The 27992-nt window shown below is 54.8% G+C and overlaps 1 protein-coding gene across 1 annotated transcript in view; it reads right to left on the bottom strand.

Moving 5' to 3' along the window:
• TMEM132D (transmembrane protein 132D) overlaps window positions 1-27992 on the bottom strand; it is a 446208-nt gene that overhangs the window by 7564 nt on the left and 410652 nt on the right. The window contains exons 12-13 of the mRNA XM_081790846.1: window positions 3993-4198; window positions 1535-1811 (exon numbers count right to left, since the gene is read on the bottom strand). Of these exons, the coding sequence (XP_081646972.1) occupies window positions 1535-1811; window positions 3993-4198 (483 nt within the window). The remainder of the gene's footprint in view (window positions 1-1534; window positions 1812-3992; window positions 4199-27992) is intronic.

Below are 27992 nucleotides of genomic sequence, written 5' to 3'. Positions count from 1 at the left end.
AAGCTGGCCCGTTTCCCCCTCCGTAACGCCTGATTCGCGAGCACAATGCTGTTCCCCTTGTGCCCATGCTACCATTTAGGGGGAGTGATTAATGCCCCGTGTGTGTATCCGGTTTCCAGGCATTAATTTAGCCTGTTGTAGACAGATTCCAGGAATTTAGATCTTTGGTTTAGATCTTTCAATTAAACGCCAACCGTGGAGGTTTCGAGCTCTTGTCTACGGGGCAGATATATTTTGTCTCACATAAATAAAACTTTAAAATGGAATTAATGGCCACCCTTAAGACAATCAGAGGATTTACTACAAAAATATTTCTCGCTTTTCTGGAAAGGCTGCAACATCTGGCCGTACGAGACTCGAGTTTTCGTCGGCAGCTTTAGGATATGAGCAGCAGCCCGGCCCTCACCACCGTCCGCACCGACCCCTACGGGGTTCCCAGCACTTGGGGGCCTGAGTCAGTAGCTGTCTTTCAGCTCACGCCCGGCCTGCTTTGCTCACAGTTACTTTCTCAGGTCTTAGAGGTCACTGGAGCATGTGACCCCTGGGTCACCTCAAACCCATTTATTTTCTTCCTTGAGTAAAATGATCTCTTTTAAATACCAGCCGATTTTCCAGAACGGACATGCTTTAAATCTTGCACAATCCAATACTTCCCTGACAAGGCCTCCTTGTACACAGCTGTGTCAGAAACCCCACTGAATGGCTAAGAGCGGGATCGGGGGCAGCCGCGGAGGAACCATGCTTGTTCTCAGACCAGAGGTAGACAACTAACCCCAAGGGGCCGCCTGGAACAGCGTCCTGGAGAGTGTTTGTTTCAAAACTCCATGTTGCAGGAGTACCTGGGGTGCTCAGTCAGTTGAGCATCTGACCCTTGATTTCAGCTCAGGTGGTGATCTCAAGGTTCGCGGGATCGAGCCCCGCATCGGGCTCTGCACTGACAGCATGGAGCCTGCTTGGGATTCTCTCTCTCCCTCTCTCTCTGCCTCTTCCCTCTCTCTGCCAACCCCCTTGTTGTGCCCTGGTCCTCTCCCATTCATTCCCAGCTACGGGTGCCCCCGACACCGTGGGGGTGACATAACTTTGTTCCTCTCCTCAGCACATTTCTGACACGCCCCACTTTTCGTCCAGCCTGGGGTGGGACCTCACACGGCAGGGCATCACGGCGGATGGAGAGCTGTTCCACGCGATGATGGGCAGCGAGAAGCCGCTGGCCATGCCCACGGTTCCCACGAGGCTAGCTCGGGCCAAGAGCCTTCTCCCCAGGATGGTAACACCCGCCATGGTGTAGACAGACAGCGTATTCGGCTTTCAAACAAAACCCGACCAGAGGAGCTGTCCAGGGTCTGCCAAATAAATGCAGGCAACACGCGAGGAATCTCGAGATTCCGGTCACGTCATTGCACTGCTTGTATTATTTGGGGGACGATTTCTTTCACTCTAGAAATAGGTGTTGTCCTGAGCCACGACCGACCGTTCTCGTCTGGCCAGAGAAGAGGCAGGGATACAGAGGGCCCCTGCCTGGCGCGCTGCTCACCTGAATGGTGGTCATGCCGAGCTCCTGGCCAATCAGGACTTGGCCCCCTTGCAGCCTGGCGATGCGGGGTTCTTCCACCTGCGTGAAGTCATTCACCAGCTCCGTGATGTCCACCTGCCAGTCTGAGCCCAGCAGGTGGACCAGGTGCCCCCCGCGGTCCGCCGCCTCGGCCACAAACTGCGTCAAGACCCGCACCATGGCGTGCTGGTATTGGAGAGTGCACCCACGGCCCCCTCTCCTCTCGTCCTCCTCCTCTTCCTCGCTGTCCCGGGCCGGCCTGTCAAAGGGTCAGTTCAGGTTAACAGGTCCTGATCTGGGCCGACGGCAGGGGCTGCAAGGGGCAGTGGGCAGCGAGCCCAGCCTGGTGGGTACACAGGTGACACTCAAGTGTATGAGTCCTGACAGTCAGAAGGGGCTGTGGTGTGGTCAGCAGAGCTCCTAAGGTCCCCGGGGAGCCCCACCTCCAGGAACGTGCTTGGTGGAACCCCCCCTTTGAGTGTGAGCTAGAACCGGGAACCTTCCTCCAGTGCAAGACCACAGCCAATGGTAGGGGAAGTCGCTTCCAAGATTAGGGTCTGAAAGACTGTGACACGTATCCTTTCCTCGGTTCCTCTCTCGCTTGCTCTCCTGAAGCAAGCTACGGGGTCGTGAGCCACCCTACGGAGCTGGCCACATGCCAGGACAACGAGTGAGGAGCCAGGGCCCTCCGTTCCACGGCCCGGGCCGGCCGGCAGCCACGTACGTGGGCTTAGATGCAGAGCCTTCCCCACACGAGCTCCAGCTGACCAGACAGCCTGTGGGAGACCCAGCTCAGCCATGCCTGGACAGCCGATCCGGAGAAAGGGTGAGATCATACGTGTCTCCTTTCGGCCACTAAGTTTGGGGATAGGTCGTCAAGCTTGGGCATAGGCCACTAAGTTTGGGGATACGTCATTAAGTTGTGCAGTGATGGGTAACTCCTATGACAGGGCTGGGGACGGTGGGAATGGCCCTAAAACCAGCACCGCAAGGAGGTCAGTGTTGAGCTCAAGGCAAGGTCACATGGCAGTAAGTGTAGAAAGGGCCGCCATGGTTCTGCTCGGGGACAGATGTTAGCTGCTTCCCTCGTGTCTGATGCCTTCTACCCAGCCCATTCTTTCTGGCATGTCGTGGTCTCTATCTGAGCGACAGCCCCATTCTGTTGTCAGAGCTGAGCAGGACAGCCGTGACACTCTGCATCTTGATGTGCCGAGATCAGACTCGGCCCGTCCTCGGGGGAGTCCTGGCACCCACCTGCCCTCGCAGGCTCAGTAACCCCTCCTAAGGCCGCCCTGCCACCTCCACATCAGAGACCCCGGTCACCAAGGAGAGGATCACTGCCGAACCCATCTTCCAACCACGCGTGGGACCCACGGCCTGCAAGCTTCCCCGTCACCCAGCAGCACAAAGACTAACAGGGATGGAGCTCCAAGGGCAGGGATGTAAACAGAGGTCATCCCTCAGACCAGTGCCAGTCTCCTCCCCCGCTGAGCACACAGACACCAGGAGAGCTTCCTCCTCCTCTAATTCCGCGCATGCTCATTTTTGACTTTCTGTAGGTCGCCGGCATGCGAGTCCTCAGGCATGGGTTTCTCCGAGGTGACAAAGTCCCTGAACAAAGAGCCTGACCTCTTGCAACTCTCTTGGCATCTGGTGCCCGGTGCAGACAGAGGGGACCTGTCACTGGGGCGCCTGGGGGGCTCAGCTGGTTACGTATCTGACTCTTGATTTGAGCTCAGGTCATCATCTCACGGTTGTGGGATCGAGCCGCGTGTCGGGCTCTGTGCTGAGTGTGGAGCCCGCTTGGGATTCTCTCTCCCTCTCTCTCTGCTCCTCCCCACCCCCCCCCCCAAATAAATAAACTAAAGAAAAAAAGAAGACCTATCACCCTATCAGGCACCATCAGCACAAAGGGCCAGGCATGCAGGTCACAGGCTCTGACTTCATCTCCCTAGGACCAAGCAATCTGAGAGCTTCCGGGCTGGGGGCACGGAGAGGTTGCCCAGGTCCAGCCAGAATGCATTCCCAGGCCCCCTCCTTCTGGTATCAGCCCATTGGTTCAGGCAGGGTTGACCTCTTCCTCCAGGGGACTGTGGACGAGGCCTCACCGGGCAGTGTATTCCGTGTCCTCGCCACGTGACTGGATCAGGGACAGGCACACAGCCCAAGGGAGGATAGCCTAACCCCAGGACTTCTGCTGGAGCCACTGGGGAGGAGAAGGACGCACCTTCTGTGGATGGAGTGCAAGTCTGGAGCCTCACGTAAAAAGAATACGGGGCCAACACGTAGCAAACCAGGCTGAGAGGTAGGGAGAGATTCCACCCGTAAGGGATCCCCGGATCCACTCAGGCCTGAAATTAGCTACCCTGCAAATTTCCATTTTTAGCCGAGGCCTGTTTGGCGTGGGTCTCTAATATGGAGTCCTGATTAACACGCCCACCGTTTGTTGGAGACGATGGGCACCCTCCAGCCCTTGATCTGGTTGAGCTCGGTGTCTGAGACCTCGATCTGCAGCGGGAGCCGGGGCACCCACACTGTCATCTCCAGAGGGCTGCTCAGGTGCTGGTAGGTGAAGTTCACCACCACGTTCACCTTGCCTTTCATTTCTTTCCCGTTGACAAAGACGTAGTCACAGCGGTCAGACACCTGCGAAGAGGAGAGAGGGGGTGGGAGGGACGTGAGTTCTCACGGTATCTCATCGCCAAAGGAACAGCGGAGAAGGCGGAGGAGGCGGGGGGAGGTGCCCTCACTCTCTGAGGAATAAGCCATACTGGTTCGTACACAGGTGCCAACACAGGTGTCCTGCTGCCTCTGTCCCGCTGCACCTCTTCTGGCAGGTGGCCATTGGGTGTCGGGAGCCGTGCCCTCAGTTACCCGGGTGCCGCGTGCTGCCCACCCTCCTCTTGGCCTGCTGACCCCCCGCTCTGCCTGGTGAGAGGACCCGCTGTGCACACAGCCACCACCCCGAGCACCTCCTGGGGTCAGGCGGAGGCTAGGTTTCGCTGACACTACCCTGCTAGAAACTACACGCAGCTGGAAAGGCACAGCCTGGACACCCCCTCCCCACCCCGTCCGCCCTGCTGCCTCCTCCTCCAAGTGCAGCATCCCTGCCCAAAGGGCCCGAGGAAAGCAAAGCAGAAACTATCAGGTTGTTCGAACATCATAAAAGGCATTTCCAGGGAAGGCCCCGCTCATCTCCGCGGTGAGGCGGCGGGGATACAAAGGCACCGAGGGGCGCTGAGAGGTTCCGCGGCCGCTGATGATCAACGGCTCTGAAGGGAAACGCGGACTCAGGCCCGTTTACATGAGTCAGACCAGGTTGTCATCCTAAATATCTGCCATTAGCAAAAGTACTTAAATCTGATCCAAAGGCCGAACGGAGCAGCTCGGCGGCTTTGTCACCATCGTGGCCCGGCCACGGCTCTCCTTGCCCCCAGCCCGTAATCTCAGGCTTTTCCTCTTTCAAGGGTTCCAGAAAACTGGGCTGAATTGTCACAGATGAGCTGACTGGGGGAGGCAGAGGGAGGGAGGGGGACTGAGACAGAGAGGAGAGGTAGGGGAAGAGGGAGGGGGGAGAGAGGGAGGAAGGGAGAGAGAGGAGATGGGGGGAAGGTCGGGTTTGTAAGACTTGTTTTCGGGGAAACTGGCCATTTCGTGAATGTAACTTCCCGGCCCTCCTGCCGAACGAGGTCTGGGGGGGGAGACGGGAGAGCATCTCAGGCAGGGCCGCCACCAAGAGCCTCCTGTGGAAGGTGGGAGCAGGTGCCGGGGTAGATTGTGAATTTAGGGCTAGGTCTTAGTGTTCTGTTTTGTTGTGAAATTCAGTGCTTATTCCTCAAAGTACTAAGAAAAGGGGGCTGTGTATAGGTGCATGTGTGCACATGTACTTGTGTGCCCACACGTGTGTACAGACCTGTGTGTATAGTGTGCATGTGCATACATGTGCATGTGTGAGCATACATGTTGTGTGTCCGTGTGAGTATGCGTACCCGTGTGGGCATGCATGTATAATGTGCATGTATGGGGGCCTGTGTGTGCATGTACTTGTGTGGGCACACATGGGTGCATGCATGAGAATACATGTGTATGTGCACATGTGTATAGGTGCACACGTGTGCATGTACTTGTGTGCACATGTGCGTGTGTATATGCGTGTGCATATGTACTTGTGGGCCCACATGTGTGTACATACACATGTGCGTGTATGTGTGTGTATAATGTGCATGTGCATGCATGTGTGTGTGGGTGCATGTGCGTGCATACACGTGCATGTGTGAGCATACATGTGTGTGTATGCGTACCCGTGTGGGCATGCATGTATAATGTACATGTATAGATGCATGTGTGCACACTTGTGTGCACGTGTGAGAACACATGTGTATGTGCACGTGTGCATAGGTGCATGCATGTGCATGTACTTGTGTGCACATGTGCATGTGTATACGCGTGTGTATGTGTGCACATGTACTTGTGTGCCCACACGTGTGTACATACATGTGTGCATATATGTGTGTATAATGTGCATATGCATGCATGTGTGCATGTGGGTGCACGTGCGTGCATACACGTGCATGTGTGAGCATACATGTGTGTGTATGCGTACCCGTGTGGGCATGCATGTATAATGTGCATGTATAGATGCATGTGTGCGCACACATGTGTGCACGTGTGAGAACACATGTGCATGTGCGCGTGTGCATAGGTGCACGCGTGTGCATGTACTTGTGTGCACATGTGCGTGTGTATATGCGTGTGCATATGTACTTGTGGGCCCACATGTGTGTACATACATGTGTGCGTGTATGTGTGTGTATAATGTGCATGTGCATGCATGTGTGTGTGGGTGCATGTGCGTGCATACACGTGCATGTGTGAGCATACATGTGTGTGTGTATGCGTACCCGTGTGGGCATGCATGTATAATGTGCATGTATAGATGCATGTATGCACACATGTGTGCACGTGTGAGAACACATGTGCATGTGCACGTGTGCATAGGTGCACGTGTGTGCATGTACTTGTGCGCACATGCGTGCGTGTATACGCGTGTGCACATGTACTTGTGTGCCCACACGTGTGTACATACATGTGTGCATATATGTGTATAATGCGCATGTGCATGCATGTGTGTGTGTGGGTGCATGTGCGTGCATACACGTGCATGTGTGAGCATACATGTGTGTGTATCCGTGTGTGTATGCGTACCCGTGTGGGAATGCATGTATAATGTGTGTGTGCAGGTGCAGGTGTGTGCATATATGTGCACGGGTGCGTGCAAGCATAAAGTGTTTATGGCAAGTAATAAAAACACAAAACATGTCTCACTGGAGGGTCTGTGCTCTCCGCCCCACCGTTCTCTGGTTTTCCGCGCACGGCCAGAGTCGGCACGGAGGCAGTGAGCGGACAGCTTACCGCCGGCGTCTGGCCCTCCTTCAGGCACGTAGTGGGGCTGCCCTCCTAGTTCACCAGTGGGACAGGGAGGGGACTGGGTTGACAATGAGCTGTGAGCAGCACTTGATTCCCCACGAGGGGCCGTCTAGGGCTCCCTGCCCGTCTCTGTGGTGCCGAGGGTGCTGGAGGTGGTGACTCCAGCCGGGGCGCCCCCGAGCGCCTGCGACAGCCCTCGACAAAGCTGCAGGGACAGGCGGCCTGGGTGGCAAAGCGCAGCTCTCCTGTGTGGAGTCCCTGATCCCCTGGGTTCCATTACGCACCAGGTTAACGGGTTTAGTGAGCTGGGCAGGGCGAGGAAGACACACGAAGGTGGACGAGATCATGAGCAGGTATCTGGGAAGATCCTAATTCTTGAGAACACAAACTGAGCCACGAGTGCAATTGGGGCCTGCAGTGGGGGCCAGAGGTCTTGGTTATAAACACGAAATCTTTCCTTTATGCCCAACTTAGGGGACCCCCTCCCCCACCTCATGCTAATGGATTTCTAGTGATGGAAACCGTGCGAAGGAAGTAAACTAAAGATCAGGGAGGAGTGACCCACGGCCTTGCAGGCTTCACCCTGGGGGAGAGTTTGGGAGGGTGGGGGGATCATGCAGCGTATAACGGGATCTCACAGGGGAAGGGGCTGGTGGTAAGTGAAAGGGGTTTCCAGGGGCGTCTGGGGGGCTCAGTCGGGCAAGCATCCGACTCTTGATCTCAGCTCGGGTCATGATCTCATGGTTCGTGAGCTCGAGGCCTGCATCGGGCTCTGCGCTGACAGTGTGGAGCCTGCTTGGGATTCTCTCTCTCCCTCTCTCTCTGCCCTTCCCATGCTCCCACTCTCTTTCTCTCAAAAGAAATAAATAAACTTAAAAACACATATATTGGGTTTCTGGAGCCTATGTGCTGGGGACTTAGGGGGTATGACACCTGCCGGGGGTACTGATGCTCATAATCTCATGGCTTGGGGACTATGGTACCACCGGGCCTTACTTATTGCCATTCTTGCGTGGGGAGGGGGCCTCCAGCCTGGGGTGTCAGGGATACTTTGGGGAGTGCCCGTGAGTGAGCTTGGGCTGCAAGTCCGGGGGTTTCCCCCTTGCTGGCTCTCCCCGTCCCTGGTGGCCCTAAGTGCCATCCAGCCCGTCTAGAGTAAGCAGAAAAGGGGGTGTAAAAACACCCTAGAGAGAGGGAGGGAGAGGGAGACAGAGGACAGGGAGGGGGATCCACATGGCAGACGTAATTCAGTTTAGGATTCTGAGATGAGATTATCCCGGATTTGGGGTAGGCTGCAAATGCGATCGGTGTCCTTATAAGGAGAAACAGAGGAGGATTTGGCACAGAGACCAGGAGGCCATGTGTGGCTGAGGCCGACGCAGCAGGGACTGGCCACGTGTGCCTGGGCGCCGGCTGCCCAGAGCCCCAGGAGCACTCAGGAGCAGATCCTGCCCTGGAGGGGACATGATTCAGGCTTCTGGCCTCCAGAGTCGTGAGGACAGCACGCCTGTCGTAAGACAGCCAGCTTGTGGTCATTGGTCAGAGCGTCCACGGGAAACTAACCCGCACCTGTGCACGCTTCCCCGGCTCTGACCTTCCCCGCCCCCCAAACAGGCCTTACTTCTGGGGCTTTTCTCACTGAGCCTCCCGCACGAGGCGCTGGCCCACCCTCGTCTCCAGGGAGCCTGACCCGCGGCTGGGCCGACCCTGACTTGGGAAGACACCGGGCTCATCCCTCCAGGGCCCGCCTGGTCCCAGAGGAACGTGCCTCTCCGGTCCTTGGGCCCCTCTTCTCTCCCTCTCCCTGGCCATCGCCAGATGAACGGTCCAGGTGGGCGGACAAGACCTGCCCGTTGCCTCTGAGCCACCCCTGCACGGTGCTGAAGGTTTGAGGGGACCCTCCTTCAGAGTCGGCTTCCAGCCGGGCCACCATGAGGACGTAGTCAACTCCAACTCCCCCTATGCACAGTCCATCACCTCTGTGAATTTAACGCCATTCCTCTTTGCTGTTTGAATGCTGTATGAATTCAATCTTATTTAAATATCACCAACATTCATGGTAAAATTTATGTCCTTCTTGATATTTTTTCTCTTCCCTTTTTGCCCCCCAAGAGCTAGAGAGAAGGATGTTAAAATTCTGTCCACCCCCACCCCCAGATTTGGCAACAAATAAACAGCCTACAGGGATATTTTGCATCCAATTCTCAAGCTACGTGTTACCTTTTTTCAGATTAGTCTTTACCCTGCACGAAAATGACACCATTGATCATCATGGTAACAAGAAAAGCCCCTAATGTTTACTGAGCGTTTGCTACACGCAAGGCGCCCGTGTGGAGTATCTAATCCCTCATTCCACGTAATCTGCAAAATAAGTCTATTGGGTAGGTGCTATTACCCCATGTTCCAGGTGAGAAACTGAGGCACAGGGTTCCGTAGCCACGAGGGACGTGTTACACTGGGCTAACTGATCAGAAGAGAACTTTACCCAGTTTACGCTGCTGGAAGGCAGCCCACCTCACTCGCGTCTGTTGATGCAAAGCCGACAGGCTTCTGCCAAGGGACAAGCAAGTTTCCAACGAACACACGGAGGAGGAGAGGCGCTCGGTGTGCAGAGGGAGCGGGCCCTGTTAGGGGCTCACCTGCGGTCCCCCCAAGTCCTCTGTGAAGCCCTGCCTCCCAGGACCCCAGACTGCGACCGTATTTGCAGACGGGACCTTGGAAGAGGGGATGATGTTAAAACACAGACTTTGGGGGAGACAGGAAGGCACACAAGGGACCCAGAGGCGCTCAGACCAAGTGCGGACACGGCGAGAAGGTGGCCGTCTGCAAGGACAGCGGCGGCAGGAGTAACCAGCCCTGTGGGAACCCTGACCTTGTACTTCCAGCCCCAGGACTGTAGGAAAAGCATGCTGGGATGTGCATCCAGGCCGTCCCGGCCCCCTTCTCCCTGGTGCCACGCGGTGTGACCGTGGAGCTGTCTGGGGAGGGGACCCCAAGACAGAAGGTGTACCAGGCAGTGGTATCTGTGGAGGAAGCGGGAAGGGGCACAAGAAGGGCAGGGGCTCTCAGGTCAGATGCAGACCGGCTGCACCGAGGGGGCGGGCCAAGGCCGGCTGCCCAGGAGGGGAGCACCGTGCGGGAGAAAGCGGCCAGGCCCTCGTGTCCCCGTCTTCGTGGTCAGCACGGCCCAGCTCGGAACTGAGGGACCTGCGGAGCTAAGCGCCAGAGGACGTCGGCAGAGCAGAGACCCCTTTCCGGGGCTGCATCCGAGTGGCCCGTATTTGTGACACCGAAGTCGGAAATTCTAGCGTCTTTGGAATCCTCCATGCGCGACAGCCTATTCTCCCCTCTGAAGCCCTGACTTCAAGTTCCCGGGAAGCTCTGTTATTTTAATTTTTTTTAACGTTTTTATTTATTTTTGAGACGAGAGAGAGACAGAGCATGAACGGGGGAGGGGCAGAGAGAGAGGGAGACACAGAATCTGAAAGAGGCTCCAGGCTCCGAGCCATCAGCACAGAGCCCGACGCGGGGCTCGAACTCACGGTGTGAGATCATGAGCTGAGCCCAAGTCGGACGCTCAACCCACTGAGCCATCCAGGCGCCCCAGCTCTGTTCTTTTAAAACCCAAACGAAACACGCTTACACGAGCCCACGCGCCCACCTGCTGTGTTTCCCGGGTCAGAAGGAATAACGCGCTCGGCGAACGCTGCCTTGTCTTTGTTCTGAAAGCCGCCGGCGCGTGGCCCCTGCCACGGGATCACGGTCGTCTCCTGTCCTGCCCCACACGGCGGGCCAGCAGGAGCCACGCACACTGAGACCCTCCCACATCCCCTTCTGGCTCAGCTGCAGAAACAGCTCCCTGTTAACCACACGCAGACGCACAGACGTGGAGGGAAAACCGGTATCTTCGGGAAGGGCATCCTTAGCTGAAGGGACTGACTCCTCTCCTGCCGGCACCTGTTGAATTGCGTTCCCCTGGTGCGAAGCCTTCCCTCAAGTAACTCCTCACGGTCCTCGGAAACAGGAAGCCACTCGGGGACGCTACAGCGTGTGGGTCTCTTTCTTCCGTCTCTCTCGCGTCACATGACGCTCCTGACACGGAAGGAGGAGCTAAAGTGAGGACCAAGCTGACGTCCGCTTCCTCCGGGGCCCGAGCGTCGTTTTCTCTTCGCGCTCCCTGGAGCTCGTGCAGGCCAAGGCCAAGGCCTTGGGAGCACAGAGCCTGTGTCCCCTGCCACATGCAGAGCAGCGGCTCCGGAGCCCCGCAGAGTGGGTTCTGCTCCGTGGAAACACGGGAGACGCGTCTGTGGGTGCGTGCTACATCAAACGCGGAGGCAGGCAGTCACGGTCCAGGAGCCCCGGCAGCCCCGCCAGCCTCTGGGGCGCGACCCCGCAGAGCACAGGTCTGATGTGCCCTCTGCGCCCACGGCTCTAGACCGGACATCTCATCCTTGGCCCCGGCTCCTGCTGGGTCCCCGGGGGGCGCTCGGTGACCGCGACGCCCGCACTCCTGCCGTCCGGGTCCCCGCGCCGCGAAGGGAGGACAGGGACGGACGGACGGGAGGACCGTCATGGGCTCTCGGCGTGCAGGCAGGTGAAAACCAACGAGTGGGCACTGTCCTCACGGGGACGCGGGGGGGCGGCCAGGCAGCCCTCCTGCTTTGTGGCAGGGAAAGGAAGACGAAGACGCTTCTGGGAGCTGCACAGACAACACGTTCCTCTTCCCCACGGCGAGAACACGCTTTCTATTAATGGCTCTCCTCTCCTCATCAATCCCCATCCGACCTCCCGTCCGTGGGGCTGTGAGCAGCATTCGGCAACCGCAAAGCGGTCCATTTCCACACAGGTCATGCCTGCCCTCTTCTGTGCTGGTAGTGCCACCGATCGCGGGGAGTGGCCCGGGCGGCTCCTGTGCCAGGATGTCCTGCTGGTGGAGGGTGCCCAAGGCCCGAGCCAGCTCACTGCTGCCCTGCCAGCTGTCCTTCAGAAAGAAGGAGTGGGCATCCTTCCTCCAGGCTGAGGCATCCGAGCACATGGCACCCCTCTACCGGAGTCCTGCAGTGCACAACCTGTCCCACCACACACGGCGGTTCTGGAAGGCGGCTCCTGACTTCATAACACTGGAAAACGACCTTAAATCATGACACCACTGGCCCCGTTGCCAAATGCCTCATGGCCTCTTCCTGCTCAATTCCTTTCCTGGCGATGAGCCTTCCCTCCCAAGCTCAGTGTGCTGGGCATCCCTTCCACCATCGTTCTGGTGGCTGCAAAGCACGGGGTGTTCCGGGACTTCTGTCTGAGACTTTCCCAGTCAGTGTTTACTGGCAGGTGGCACCGCCCGCTCTTGCTCTTGAGGCCATCTGTGCACCTGCCCCAGACTCCCTCCTTCCACCGAGGCACCTTCTGCAAGTGACTGAACAGGAGGGTCCCCTCGTCGTCCAGATGCCTGCGACGCTTTCCCCACTCGGAGGGGCAGAAACCCCACTAACACCCCATAGACGGCAGCCGGACAGGGAGGGGCAGAGCAGGAGCGCGGACCTGGCCACAGCGTACCCACCAGGTGTCCCTCCCGGAGACGCAGGACCAAATGACGGTCGCTCCACACACCGGGAGCAGGTCCCAGCACGTAGGAGGGAGGACGGCACACTTAGGTGAAATCACGGAAACGTTGCTCAGCACCCACAAAATCTACAAGCTGCTGGCGGTGCCCTTCTGTGTTTGCCCATCGGGGAGACGGTTATTTCTAAAGTCCCGAGTCTGGCCGAAATCCACACGGCTGCAGGAGGTACCCGTCCCCCGGCTGTCTCTCCCAAGCAAACCCCATCAGCTCTCCGAGGGCCGTATTCCTGCGCCCAGGCCCCAGCCTCGACCCCGTGGCACCGAGGAAGCTCACCGCGAGCTACTTTTCCCGGATTCTGGGAGGTCGGCCTGAGCCAAGCTGTGTCTCCTATTTCCCGGCCTGGTTTCCGGGCGGCACTTCAGGGTTCGGGGAGAGGGCTCGGATCCGACACCTTTGGACGGCCTGCTCGACTCAGCCGTGGCCCCGCGGGGAGAAGGGAGGCCACAGGACTCAGATGCATTGTCCCGGGAGGCCACGGCCCCACTCAGGGGCCGGGGAGGCTGAGCCACCGGGGTCGCCCAAACTCTTCTGTCCCCTCTGCCGTCCGGGGAGCCCTCTCTGGCCATCACCTCTGCTCACTCTCTAACGCGGCGTTTCCCAAACTCCCGCAGTGGTCCGCCTCCCCACGGAACAACTGTCAGAGTCAGACATCGCCTCTGGTTTTAATATTTCGATCAAAATGTTTGACCTGCTTTTCCAGCACATTGTTGTGACACACTTTAAACATAGGGGAAAATCCGTATCGTACAACGAACACCCATACACCCGCCGCCTAGCTTCTGCAGTGGACATTTTCTGTGTTTGCTTCAGCAACAGATCTCTCCGCGTTTCAAGCCTCCGTCCCTCTGCTTTTAGGATTCCCTCCAAAGGAAGCTGCAAACATCAGTGTCTTTAATGCTAAATGCTTCAACTTGGGGCACTTCCTGCCTCTCTGATTCATCCCTTGCAGGTGCTCCCCTCGCAGGATCGCCTGCATGCCCAGATCTGCCCGCTCCCAAAGATGCACACGGCCCTTGAACGTGCCCCACGTGCTGGGATCTGAGAGCTCGGCGGAGGCAGGGAAACGGTACGCTCCGTCACCACTTCTACCCTCCCCCCTCCACCACCGAGAAAACTCACCAGTGGTGCGTCCATCCTCTGGCAATAAAGCCCTTTGGTCCCTATTGACCCCAGAGTGGACTGAGCCATCCTGAAGTCTTTGTTTTCTTTTCAATTTTGCATTATCTACTTTTTCTCTTCAGTCACAGAATATAACATATATGCAACAAAACATTAAACACGTACGGCTGCACGAAAATTATAAAGCAAGCACAGACCAGCAAGCCGTGCCGTGATAACACCCTCCCTCTCTGTCTTATCAGAGGTGCCTAAGTCAGCAGAGGTGCTGGCAGGGAAGGGGCGGGAGGGCCGTGCTGGGCCTGCTTCCGCTGTCAGCACAGACCGCCCAGCCTGACCCGGCCCGTGACTCTCCTTGTGAATCACCCAGGTGCTTGCTGACCACACAGCTCTGCGGGCCACACACACCACATGGGTGCAGGAAGGAGCCAGGAGTGCTCTTCACTGACGTGGAGGGAGCACCAGGGCGGATCCCTAAGCGAAAAAGGTCAGGCGAAAGCACCCGGCGTCCATGGCGAAGGCCAAACACGCCCTCAGCGCTGACATTCTTCTTGGCTCTTGGCTGTCACTGCCTCTGTGTCTCAGTGCCCCCTGCATCCTTAGGACCCTGGCACCTCCCCACTGCAGAGCAAGGAAGGGGTGTATGTGCCCTGGAAGGAGGCCGTGAGGACCCAGACAACAGAGAAGCCCACGGAATAGGGAAGGTCAGAGTATATATGTATAAATGTCCTCCAGAGGGACATAGAAAAAGGCAACGGAACCCATAGAAGCAGGGGAGGAAGAGGCAGGGTTGCGACCCGTCCTCGGGGAGCACGTGGGCATCAGACAGTCGCTTGCTACCATGACAGGTCACTCCCGGGGCGGGAGCCAGGTGGGGACCCGCCACACAGGACACGTGGACGCATGGGCCGCCAACCTGCGGCCCAGCTCCGTGGTGGCCTGGCTTCTCCCCCTGCTGATTCTGCTTCCCCCTTTCCCCGCACAGCGGCTGGCCCCCCTCAGAGGCGGTGGCCCCTGATTCCAGCCCAGCACCTGCTCCTGGAGAGCCCGCCTGGTCCACTTAGCCCGGGTGCTGTACCCAATCTCCAAGACGGGGAGACTGTCAGCAGCAAGTGTTCATGTCTCACATTTGCAGAGGCTGGACGTCCAGGGTCAAGGCGCCGGCAGGTCCGAGGTCTGACGGATCCTGCGTCCTGGCTCGTAGACGCGGTCTCTTCGCTGTGCCCTCTAGTGCTGGAAGGGTGGCACAGCTCTCTGGAGTGTCCTTTATGAGGACATTGATCCCGTTCTGACCAGCTAACCCCCAAAGACCCTACCTCTCAATGCCGTCACCTTGGGCATCAGGTTTCAACACATGAATTTGGAGGGGCTTGGGCGTTCGGTCTACAGCACCATCTATGGCAGGACCTTAGTGTGTCCCTTCCTCCAGGCAGCCCTCGCTTTGCACTGTGCTAGTGAAACAGGTACAGATCGGGGGGCGGGGGTTGCTCAACACATGGTCACAGACCAACGACACGGTCCTGAAGCAGGAAATCCCGCTAACGGAACGCTACACAAATGAGAACCGCCCACCTACCATTATTCTTTTAACCCAGGTGAATATAGCACCAAGTAAGAAGAAACTACAAAACTGCAGATCTCCAGGACCGTCTGCAGACCTTCTACAGGGGGCTGAATCGTGTTCCCCAAATGCTTGTCTACCTGGACCTCAGAATGTGACCTTATTTGGAAATAGGGTCTTTCCAGACATAGTTAGTTAAGATTCGGTCATACTGGGGTCAGGTGTACTCTGGGTCCGGTGAGCAAATCCTTGTAAGAGCCAGACGAGGAGAGACACAGGCATCCAGGGCAGAAGCCATGAGACGATAAAGACAGAGGCTGGAGGGAGGCGGCCACTGGCCAGAAGCTGGAGGAGGGGAGGAAATGCCGTACCCCAGAGCCTCTGGAGTGGGCACAGCCCTGCGGGCTCCCTGGCTGTGGGATCCTGGCCTCCAGGACTGAGACAGAAGGGAAGTCTGTTGCGGAAAGCCACCAGCTTGCAGTCATTATTACGGAAGCCCTGGGAAACTAGCCTGTCCACTGAGTGGGACTCCTGAGCGAGGCCAGTGAATCTGCACCCTGACAGACAATTCTCATTTCTGATTCTCGTTCACCCTGTGAGCTGAGAGCCTGAGCCCAGAGAAGGGCCGACCCGAGGGGCTTCTTACAAAGGTGAGACCCACCCGTAGGTTCTGAAAGGCGTGGGTTTCCATTGCATCTTCCAAAGTGGATGAGCACTGATGGCGGAGTCCTCCCTCCCTGTCAGCCCCTCAGCAGAAGCCCAGCTTTCCCAGCTGCTCTGGGCTGCAGGACTGTCCGATTAGTAGCATTCGATGTTGCGCGGTAACCCTCAATGGGGCAACGTGAATGCTCACAAGGGCATTTCAAACACAACCGTGCAGCGTGGGTCGACTCAGCATTACCTACGCAACGTGCTCCCTCACCACCTGCAGAAGTGCTGTCTCTGGTGGCCTCGGGACCTGGGCCAACAGTCCAGGGGCGCCACGATAGGACCTCTGCTCGGTGGGAGTGGTGGTGGCGGGGTGGCAATGTCATGACCACAAATGTCTGCTACTCCTCTGCTTCCTCCCTCCCTCCCTCCCTCCTCCTTCCTCCCCTTATTATTTAAAAATTCATTTTATGGGGAACCTGGGTGGCTCATTCAGTTAAGCATCTGACCCTGGATTTGGGCTCAGGTCATGACCTCATGGTTCATGACTTGGAGCCCCATGTCAGGCTCTGTGCTGACTGTGCAGAGACTGCTTAGGACTCTCTCTCCCTCTCTCTCTGCCCCTCCCCTGCTCTCTCTCAAAATAAGTGAACTTAAACAAAAAAGTGCATGGGGCATTCTTTTACAAAATGCAGACTTATCATATTACTACCGCATTATTCTTGGGACGCCATTTTAAAAACTCATCCATGGTTTTCCATTGCTTTGGGGTAATACAGGAGATTCTCACTGTGCCCCACAAGGTCTGACGTAGTCTGGCCCCTGCTGGGTTCCTGGGTCCCGTCCAGCACATGTCCTCCTCAGCATGTCACAAAGTGAAAGAAACGCCAGTCTGAAAAGGAGCCATACCGTGCGACATTCTGGCAAAGGCACAACTATGGAGACGGTAAAAAGATTAGCAGAAAGACCAGCAGTCAGGAAGGAGGGAGGGATGAACAGCAAAGCACATGTTCTCTTTGGGGCCAAGGAGCCATTCTGTATGGTGCTGAAATGGTGGCCACGTGTCATTATGCATCAGTGAAGACTCCCCAAACTCACAGCCAAGAGGGAACCCTAAAGCAAACAATAAGCCGTCATCTCTAATAAAGCGTCAATATCCGTTCAAAAAATCCCCAACACGTACGTAGCGTTTCCTACGTTGCACGCGCTCTTCTAAGTGCTTTCCGTTTTTTATTGAATCTTTATAACAAGCCAGTGAGGCAAGTATAATTGCCGTGACTGCTTTACGAGAGAGGCACAGAGCCAGAGACGATGGCCCGGGTCTGAACTGGCGGGAGCCCACGCGGGGCACTGTCTCGCCGTCTCTAACTCGGTCAACCCCAGCGAGCCCCTGTGACAATCTGGTCTCGACTCGACTGCAATGAAGAGAAATACTGACATCAACGAACACGTCTCCTTTTAATGATTTTTTAACATCCATAAAGCTTTGTCGTGTGTCATGAATGTTTCATGCCGGCTTTTCAAGTCGGAATACCTCAGTGGAGATTTTCTTTCCAGCTGCTATTTTTTTTGGCATTACAATGGAAAGTGGATATTGGCTCCTGGTCTAAAAGTTAAACGGAACAGAAAATTGAAAGAAGCACGCACCTGCGAGCCCTATGTCCCGCCCACACCCACCAGGTTCCCTGTCCTTCACCCTGAAAGGGACTGTCGTCGGTACAGACTCTTGTGAAGCCTTTCTGAGTCTCCGTACGTACATGCATCTAAGTATGTACTTTATAACTGTTTTCTAAAATCATGATGGCCAGTATTCTACCTTCTGTGTTTGTTTGTTTCTCCCTTTAAAAATACAGCTTGTAGAGAGTCCTAAATCCTCCTTGGTAATATTCAAAAAGTCTGTGAATCAAAGTCATGCTTTTGAAGACGATGGTTGAGTGGCAAAGGGACGCCCATCTTCCTTTAAACACAGGTGACGGAAATCAGCACGGTGGTCTTCTGAATTATCGGGAACGTCTGCGCGGGGGCCTGGCCAGCCGCTCCGGGTTGCATCATGACGCAGCACGCTTAGCGCCCAGGATGCACCTGCCCTCCGGCCTCTGTGCCCCCCCCCCACCCCTGGGGCCAGCAAGGTGTCCCTCTCATCTCTGCCCTGCTGGACCCTGGGACAATGAACACAGGAAATATCTAGTTGGAAGTGTATGTGTTCTCCGGTAACTGTGACATTTAGTAGTGATCAACCTGAGGGCCTTAACATTCTGAGTTAAAAAGCAATGTCAAAATAGGTCTCTGGGTGCCCGGTGGCTCAGTCAGTTGAGCATCCGACTTTGGCTCAGGTCATGACCTCACGGTTTGTGAGTTTGAGCCCCGTGTCGGGCTCTGTGCTGACAGCTCAGAGCCTGGAGCTTGTGGGGCCGTAGAGGAGGGTGAACTGAAATGGCCAGTAGAGCAGCTCGAGGACACGAGACACAGCAATGGTGTTACTTGACCGGACTTTGTATAAAGGAACGTAGCTGCCAGATCTGGGATGAGGCGCCACCTTGGGGTCTGAGGAAGGTCACTTGGACCAGCGGGGCTAAGTGCTCCTCGACACGGCACTGGAGAGAGCCATGGACCGGGAATATGAAGTGAAAGGAATCCGTTCATTCAACAAATATTTTATGAGCACCTTTGTGTCCTCAACACTGGAGATAAAGCAGTGAATCACACAGATACAGCTTCCTGATTTCAAGAAGTTGATGGTGTCGTCGGGGGCAAAGACATAAATCCTGCCGGCGTCAGGGTCCGGGAAATGAAATGAAGCCGCTTGCTGCAGAGAGATGGGGGAGAGGGTGCTGGCGGGAGGGTGGCGGCCCTGGAGGGAGGGGGGCCATGCTCTCACCGAGACCTGAACCTAAGTCTTGTGTCAACCGTGGGAGGGCCTGAGCCAGGGGATTTGGGGGGGGGGGTGGGGTGGGAAAATCAGACAGTGGAGACGAGTGTGGCATCTTGGAGAAATAAAATAAATGGGAGGCGCTGTGGCTGAAGCCTCAGCGAGAGAAGAGGCAGAAGGAGTGTGGGGGTGGGGCATGGGGGTTGGCAAGGCCAGATCACACAAGGCCTGAACGTCCTGGAGAGGGGGTTAGATTTTACGAAAAGCACCAACTGGGGCCATTAGGGTGTTTCGTGCATGCGAGGGACACAGCCTGAGTCACGTGGTTAAGAAGCCACTTGGGCACCTGGGCGAGGAGTGGGCTGTAGGGATGCTGAGCTGAAGCTTCCTCCCATGGACGGGACCACCGGCGTGCGGACGACTGACGGGGAGTGGGCTCGCGGCCTGGTGTCGGGACGCCACCCCAAATGGATTGCAAAGGCAGAGAAGCAACTTCACAGAGGGGCAGCCCGGCAGACAGCACCTTAAGCAAGGGGTCCACGCTGACATCATACTGACGAAAAGCACACCCTCGTCCAATCACGAGAAAACACCAGACAGACCCAAACTGGGAAGCGTCCTTCAACATAGCCACTCAGTACTCTTCAAAAATGCCAAGGTCAGGGGGCGCCTGGGGGGCCCAGTCAGTTGAGCATCTGACTCTTGATCCCAGCTCGGGTCATGATCTCACGGCTCGTGGGTTCCAGCCCGCGTTGGGGTCTGCGCTGACAGCACGGAGCCTGCTTGGGATTCTCTCTCTCTCTGCCCCTCCCCCATGCTCTCTCTCTCTCAAAATAAGTTAATCACAAAAAAAGGAAAGGTCATGAAAATAAGGAAAGACAGAGGAACTGTCCCAGATTGGAGGAGACGTAGCAGCCACAAGAGAGAACTTCCCACTCCGCTCTTGTCCCTTCCTTCTTTTCCACGTGAGGCCATGGTCCCTGGGGCTGCAAGAGCCACCTTCTGGTCACAAGGGGAAGCTCCCTTCGAGGTCACCAGGACAGTGGCCAGCGAAATGCTAACTTGGTCCTGGAACTGCCTATCCCAAATCGTTCTGTTCAGCGAGACAAGAAATATCTCAGCTGTGGCTGCACATCAGCGTTACTTGCGGGGAGTTTTTGAAAGTACGGATTCTTGGGTCTCACCCGAGACCACCTAAATCTGAACTTGGAGGGGTAGGGGGGTAGTTACTTTTTTATTCTTCTAATGTGCAGCTGGGTTGAGATCACTGGCTTAAGTCACCGTTGCTGTTGGACACGGCATTACTCCCAGCTGGAAGCAGTCTTGACCAGTCCCATCAATGTGTCTGCGTCTACCTATGTGCCAAAAATGATGGAACTCATCGTTTATATGCCATCAACTTCCGGCCTCTTGGAACCTGGTGAAATCTGGCTCAAATTCCCGCTTCCCCACCCATTTCACAGTCAGGTGGGAGTTTAACAGAGATGCGTCCCTAAAGAGATCGACTCTAAGGCCAGTCAAAGGTCAGCAGCTGCCTTGAATGGTTCTTCTCCCAAGCAATGTGTTCAAATGTTCAGGTGCTCTTGTGCTACTGGCAAAGTAAGTGATTTAACCATAATTATTTAAAACCACTGTCTCTTTCCATTACAACTGTATCTTCCTCATGCTTAGTCCGTGCCAGAGGGGTTTTGAGTGGCCATGGCATTTTTCTGTCCCTCTATGGGGCAGTTGGACTTGGGATATTACTGGATGTGGGTCTAAGGGGATCCATTTATGTGATGTCCAGTTAGTTCCACGGCTGGCTATCCTGGTCTAGCACGACGTCAGAAATACTTAGATGGGGAGCTACAACAGCCGGAGCATGTGACATAACGCCTACCATGAACTTGCATGTGGCATTGGGCTCTGAAAAATGTGGACGGTACAGAAGAAGCGAGGTTTGCGGTCCAAGGAGTCAAAGGCTTGACTGGAAAACTGTTCCCATCAAGTGACGTGCAACATTGGGGGTGGAGAGTTCCGTGTCCCTCTTATGATCCGCTTAGAAAAACATACGCTCTAACGTGTCAGAAACCGGGCAGCCCATCAAGTAATAAACACACTCCACATTTTCTTCTTGGAGTGGGAATTATGCAAATTGGATTTTATCAGAATTTCTGTTTTAATGCCTTGCTTACTTGACGCGAAATATTGGCAATGACAAAGATGACGTAAAACTCCTAACACATCAATCTACAAAGATTCCGATGGCAAACTGGTTACGGTTAATGACTGCCAGGAATTCAAAGAGTATCTAAGATTAGTCACTTTGTAAGGAAACGTGAAATGCCCTGAAATCTCACAGCTCGTAGAAAGAAGACACAAGAGGGTTTGCCGAAATTTGAGAACAATTATACATGGGGTTAAGCATGTCAGGTTATAAAGCTAAAGGAAAATTTTCTAAACTATCAACATTAAAAACATTAATGTTGATCTGCGATGCTAAAAGAAATATCGAATTGCCTTTCAATTCTATCACTAAGTAAAGCACTTATAAGATCATTGTCAGGAATGCTCAAAGTAGATACTGCCAGAAATACACAGGAAAAGGTAGAACAGGTTAGTTACCGATTTACTTAAAAATAAAGACGTTATAATACTTTTGATATGTTTGATACATTTTATGATGTCTGTAGCATTTTCCCATTTTTTGCAACTTGTAAGTTGCTGATTCCTTTACTTGATCTAAATAAATATTCAGTAAGCTTGCGTACATGGTCTTGCATTCATTCTCTTAGACGTGCGCCCCCAGCCCAACGGTGAAAGTTTCAAGCTGCACAGAATCTAGGTCTGGCCCCGCCGCATTTCATGGTTTCTGGGTGTTCAGCTCCCCTCCCTGTGCTGTCCACATGGGCTGTCTCAGATCCATCCCAGGCCAGCCCGGAAAACGACCCTCCGCTGGTTTCCACGACGGAGACCCCTCACGATGAGTCTGTCATGAATTCCCGGGGGGCGCGCAGGTGACGGGGGCTCACAGTGCCTGCAGATGTAGGCTGGCCTCCTCCCTTCTTCCCCCTCCTCCAGAATAACATACTCCGTGCTCCCCTTGACTCACCAGGAGCGACCCCATCCACTCAGGACCTTGTACGCACGGGTACTTTTGTTTCCACAGAAGCTGAATTACAGCCTAACGTTCGGATGTGCACACACCTTAACTGGACGACTCAGTGGACATCTACTCAAGCACGTGCCTGTCAAAGCCTCCCGAGCTCAGGACCTCCAGCACTCACACAGACGCCCCAGCTCCTGCTGTCCGTCACCCCCACGCCTCCCATTAACTATTTTTCTGACCGTTCTCCCCATAGATTAGTTTTCCCCATTCTAGAACTTCAGAGAAGAAACCACATGGCACATTCTGTCTTGTTTCCAGCCTCGTTTACTTGCTGTTAAGTCTGCGAGGTGTGTCTATGTTCAGCGTTCTCTGTTGCTGACAAGCGTAGAGATGAGCACACAGCGTCCTGTTTAACCAACTGAGCCACCCAGGTGCCCACAGCGTCCTGTTTATCTCTCCTACGGACGGGCGTCTCCGTCATCGCCAGCCGTCGGTTGTCATGAACAAAGCTGTGTACATCCTCATGCACAGCTTCTGCGATGCATGCCATTTTTCTCGGGGTGGAACTGCTTGGTTTTGGGTAGACACGCGTTTTCCATTTTTCTCGGGGTGAAATTGCTCGGTTTTGGGCAGACACACGTTTTCCATTTTTCTTGGGGTGAAATTGCTTGGTTTTGGGTAGACACGCGTTTTCCAACCCCAGAACTCTTAAGGGCTTTCCACCTCCCTCTCAGCCAACAAACTCGGTTTCTTCTCTAAGAGGGATCCTGGTGCCAGCTAGGAATGTAATTATATTTCCCCGTCTCGTTGCAATGATCTGACTGGGGCTGGAACTCATCCGCACAGGAAGACCAGAAGAAAATGGCGTGTTTGCTTTTGGGATGAAGGGTATCTTGACAAGGCTGAGGGGGAGCGGGGGTGCCTGGCATTTATTAATGGCGCTTTGTGCTTTTCCGTTGGTTCGCACAGATCGACAGCGTGAACCAACCCAGAAATAACGTGACGTGTTCCCGGAAGTGTGTTCGTTTCTGGAGGGATTATGCGTGTCGATAGCTGGAAACTCCTGATCAGCTTTTAAGTACCTTCTGGGACACTACCTCCTAATGGACATGTATGTGATCAGAGCCGCTGAAGGACACAGCTCGGAAACCCATTCCTTCTACCCTTTTAGAACATTAGCAAGAGACTAGCTCGGTGCACACGCAATCCTTCTAGCTCGGGGTTTCTTACGCTTTCTGTGATGAAGTTACGTTTTTTTTTTCTTTAATTTTCAATCCAGCACAAACTAACACCTCTGTAAAACACGATAAAAATGTGTTTGGAGGATGTGATGCTGTCCGGTTGCTGTCGGCATTTCTGGCTGCTTGCGCTGGACTCCTGTACCGATCTCGCCGAGGACCGGCGATCAGGTCTCTGGACCTGAGCTAGCATCCCGACCACCCTTGGTGGTACACCCGAGCCCGTCTGCTCCCCGGCCAGGAGGCTCCCCTCCAAACATCGTCAGCATGGGGTCCCTTGCCCCCACGATGCCCCTGCTAATTCACGCCATGTACGGGGGGCAGGACGTCTCCTGGAGGATGTGCCCGGCTGTGCCAACCCGCACGCGCCTCTCTGTGGGAAGAAGGGAGCGCGGGGGGCATTGCCTGTATGGCTGCTTCTCTGCCCGCCAGTTCTCCCAGTAAATTTCCCTTTACTTTTGCTCGACATGTCAGAAGAAGTGCATGTGCTTTAAAATTCGCCGAGGCGTGACATACAGGGTATTTAAATGCACTGATATTAATATCTATAAACCTCTCCCTGCGTTTGTATCTATATATCCATATTCATACCCCTCGCTGTGGCGTCTATTTCAGTGATACTCGGAACCGGGAGCACTCTTTGCGTGGTTCCGTGACCCTGAAGACGTGGCTTCCCCTCTGATGCCTTCACTTTCTCCTTTTCCAGCAAGATCCAGTCTGCGGTTTCTGGCTCCCAGACCTCTCCACCAGCAGAGATCCTGGAGCACCGAGTGCCCGCAGAGGGGACAGACGTCACAAACAGCAGCTTGAGAGGCTACAGTGGGTTCGTTCTCTCTCACTTTAATTAGCATGGATAACATCTCGTGTATACTAGCCCACTCAAGGCTGCGAGCACCCCATCAGCGTCTAAGGGATTTGGCTCATTAAAGAACAAAAATATGCCAGCCCCGTCAGGGTGGTGGGTGCATGCTATGGGAATAATTACGATACGTATACGTTTGGCAGGAATTTATATTAGGTATTGAATTAGCATCCTTGAATTAACACAGGGTTCTACTTTAATATATTTTTCAAGAGCCTGATAAAATGAGCCAGAGAAGAGAGTTTTTATCTTCGTCGCTCCAAAATTTTAAATTAACAAAAGCTTTTTCCTCTTCATTATTAGCATCAGGCAATTACAAACCAGGGCCAAGTCCTGCATGAAAGGATGTGTCATTAGAGCTAACAGATCTGTCACTGGAATGCCAAGACGCTTCACCAGGAGGATGTCATATCTGCAGTGGTTCTGGGCGTGTGATGCTCTGCATTTGGGGACACCATCTAAGGGACAAGTATGCCATCCAAACCAACCCAACATCTAAAGGGGAAACACTGGGTGCCAAGGACCGGCGGACCTGCCCATCAATCACGCACGCCGAGGGAGACAGATTCATGACACACATGCACACATTCGCTTCAAGGCTTTCCTATCGGACTCACGCTAAATGCACCAAAGCACACATTTCCTTGATTAAATTTCTGATATCTCCAATCACTCACCTCCAAAGAGTGCTTTTTCTCCTCACCTTGCGATCTTTCAAAGCAAGACCTTTCCAAAGCCCATTCGTTGCCGAACGCGGCACAAACCAAAGTTCCGTACCTCCCTGTGCCAAATGCCTCACGGTCCCCAAATCCAAACGAGTCTGGACCAGCTGAGGCTCGTTTCATCACCGTGGCTGAGACTTACAATCATCAGATACGGGAGGGGGGGGTTGGGGGGGGAGGGATCGGCAGGTGCCGTTGGCTTTCAGCAGGTTCTGAAGTCTTCCCAAGAGCCAGATTTCGGGCTTTACTCACACAAACGAAAGGAAATAAGCCGAATGCACGAGAAAATCGGCTGTTTTAGGACATGCGAAAAACCTGCTATCCAGGCATTTGCTAAGTATTGGGGCTTTCGGAAACGCTTGTATTTTACCCTTGGTTTCTGGGCAGGCGGAAAGCAGAAAGCCGCATAAATGCGACCTCAACCGCAGTGAAGGAGATTTTTGTACACTCGCTGCATTTACGTCTCGAGTTCAGATGCCCGGCTGACCGAGAGGAAGGAGATCGAGGCTGGCTGGCCGTTTGTGCCAACGCCCCGGTGTCCTGGGTCTGTGTTCTCACTCACCTTCTAACCAAAGGGCCTGCTGGTGCCTCACCTTGTTCCCCGAGGCTTCTCTGCCGCTGCCACACGGGCACCTGGGGGAACTGCTTAGAGGGCGACCACCTGTCTCGGGTTGCCAGGACCGCAGAGCTCCCTGGGACGGGGGACCTTCAGCACCACGTCTGGGGTAGCCATGGGCAAACCAGGACAGTTGGTGCCCTTCTGCTTGGTCTCAGGGACCCAGGCACACACTGGGTGCAAGGAGTGCAAGGAGCTAAGAGCCTAGCCGAGCAACCCTCCAGCCACGGGGGACTTGGGAACTGTGGGCAGTGCTCCCTTCCTCGAGAGTGCTCCACACACCCCTCCGAGGGCCCCAGCGGCACTGAGCCCCTGAGCTTACGGACGAATGCGTCCTTCCCTCATTCCCTGCATCATTCTTCCTGCTCTCCTCTGCATTCCCTGCATCATTCTTCCTGCTCTCCTCAGCCTGCTCCCTGGGACTGCTTGCCAGAAAGAAGGACCTCCATGCAAGCTCAAATATCAAAGCCCTGCGTTTGTTTTTGGAGGCGGGGAACGGAAAGACACATCGTCTGAAATATTGTTTGAGCACTGCGGTGGTTGCTGGGATCCGGCTGCAGAGGCCAAGCCTCCTCGCTCAACTCGGGGCGGCTCAGAAGGGCCGTACCAGCCCCAGGACCCCCGTGGGGGCTTTGCGGCACTCAGCGCCCCGCTCTGTCCCATCCTGCCTCTGTGGCTCCCCCCTACAGGTGTGGGTCCCTAAGCGATATCCTGCCTGCTAACCTCCACCTCGGGCTCTGCTTCAGGACAGCCTAACCTGCCACAAGCACTTTCTGGATGCTTAGGATGCAGCAGTTAGAGCAAAAAAAATCCTGGCCTTGTGGACTTGCAATCCAGGGACACATACAAACGATAATCCGAGAAGCAAGCAAATTCCCTGGCAGTGAGACACGGTACGGGGAACAGCAAAGCAGGGCTGAGGGATGGACAGTGAGGGGCTGTGCGTCCAGACAGGGTGGCCAGGAACGTTCCGGGCGAGTGCCAGGCTTTCCAGAACCTACCAGTGTGGACGTCTGTAGACTATTGCAGACAGTAGACGTTGGTGGGAACTACCCGCCTGTGGGTTACGTGCAACCTGTTCTTACAGGCAGACTAAAACTCGCCCACAAAACGTGGTCCTCACCCATTAGAATCATCTGGGAGGCGGGGGTGCTGGAAAAATGCCAGTTCCCAGGACCCACGGTTCCCAGGGGTTCTGATTCCCCTGGACGGTGGTGGGGCCTGGGCCTCAGAATTTAAACAGCTCTCCAGGTGATTTCACAGGACGTGGGGTGGACACCAGCGAGCTAAACGCTCCCAGAGTTGCTCTGTGGAGAAAATCAGCACCCGCACACGCGAGAAATCCTGCCGGAAAGTAGCACACGGCCACCAGGGATCAGAACCAGGCGCATTCAAAGCGTGTTTAGGAAAATGTGAGGGACTGAGGGCGCGTGGTGCCCCGGTCACCGCGGCCCTGCAGGAGCTTCTCACCACGGGGCTTGTTCGACTGGCTTCGAGCGAGGGGCCCAGGTCAAGGGCCGCAGACCCTGAGGGCAGGGACGTCCCCGCTGCCCGTGCAGATGCATGAACAAATCCCACCAACTGAGCCTTTTAAAAACTAAAACTTCATTACGTTTAAATCATTTTTGGACATTTATTCATTTTTGAAAGGCGGAGAGAGACAGAGTGTGAGTGGGTTAGGGGCAGAGAGAGAGGGAGACACAGAATCCCAAGCAGGCTCCAGGCTCCGAGCTGTCAGCACAGAGCCCGACGCAGGGCTCGAACTCACGAACTGTGAGATCATGAGCTGAGCCGAAGTCGGTCACTTAACTGAGCCACCCAGGCGCCCCAAAACTTCATTACATTTTAAAAAATACCCCAAACCCTGAAAAAGGACCCGTCAAGCAGTGCGTGCAATGTTATACTGAAACACGCCCCAGCTGTGTTTCTCTGCACGCCCACGGAGCCCCCAGACCAGGAACTCATTCTTTTTTTTAAAAAAAATTTGTTTTTAATTAACGTTTATTTATTTATTTATTTATTTATTTATTTATTTAAATTTTTTTTTAACGTTTATTTTACTTCTGAGACAGAGACAGAGCATGAATGGGGGAGGGTCAGAGAGAGAGGGAGACAGAATCGGAAGCAGGCTCCAGGCTCCGAGCCATCAGCCCAGAGCCCGACGCGGGGCTCGAACTCACGGACCGCGAGATCATGACCTGAGCCGAAGTCGGACGCTCAACCTACTGACCCACCCAGGCGCCCCAACGTTTATTTATTTTTGAGACAGAGAGAGACAGAGCATGAACGGGGAGGGTCAGAGAGAGGAGACACAGAATCCGAAATAGGCTCCAGGCTCCGAGCTGTCAGCCCAGAGCCCGACGCGGGGCTCGAACTCACAGACCACGAGATTGTGACCTGAGCCGAAGTCGGCCGCTCAACCGACTGAGCCCCCCAGGCACCCATTCTTATATTCCAGTTCCCACTAAGTGCCCGCAATCTTTGCTCTTGGAAACTTCAGTGAAATAAACCAAAATTAAAGGCAAATATTTTCTCAGTATTCTGAAACTTTTGCTGGAGGACAAATACTGAACTCTCAGCTGGGTTTCGCTCGAACGATTGCAAATTTAGCCATCCCAAGTTGTTGAAAGCAAGAATTCATGGCACAAAGCAATTATCCTCTGTTTACAAAAG

The sequence above is a fragment of the Panthera onca genome, chromosome D3 (genome assembly GCF_046562875.1).
Source record: "Panthera onca isolate mPanOnc1 chromosome D3, mPanOnc1 haplotype 2, whole genome shotgun sequence".
NCBI classification, from domain to species: domain Eukaryota; kingdom Metazoa; phylum Chordata; class Mammalia; order Carnivora; family Felidae; genus Panthera; species Panthera onca.
The sequence above is the reverse complement of the archived record's forward strand: the minus strand, read 5'-3'. Positions and strand labels throughout refer to the sequence as shown.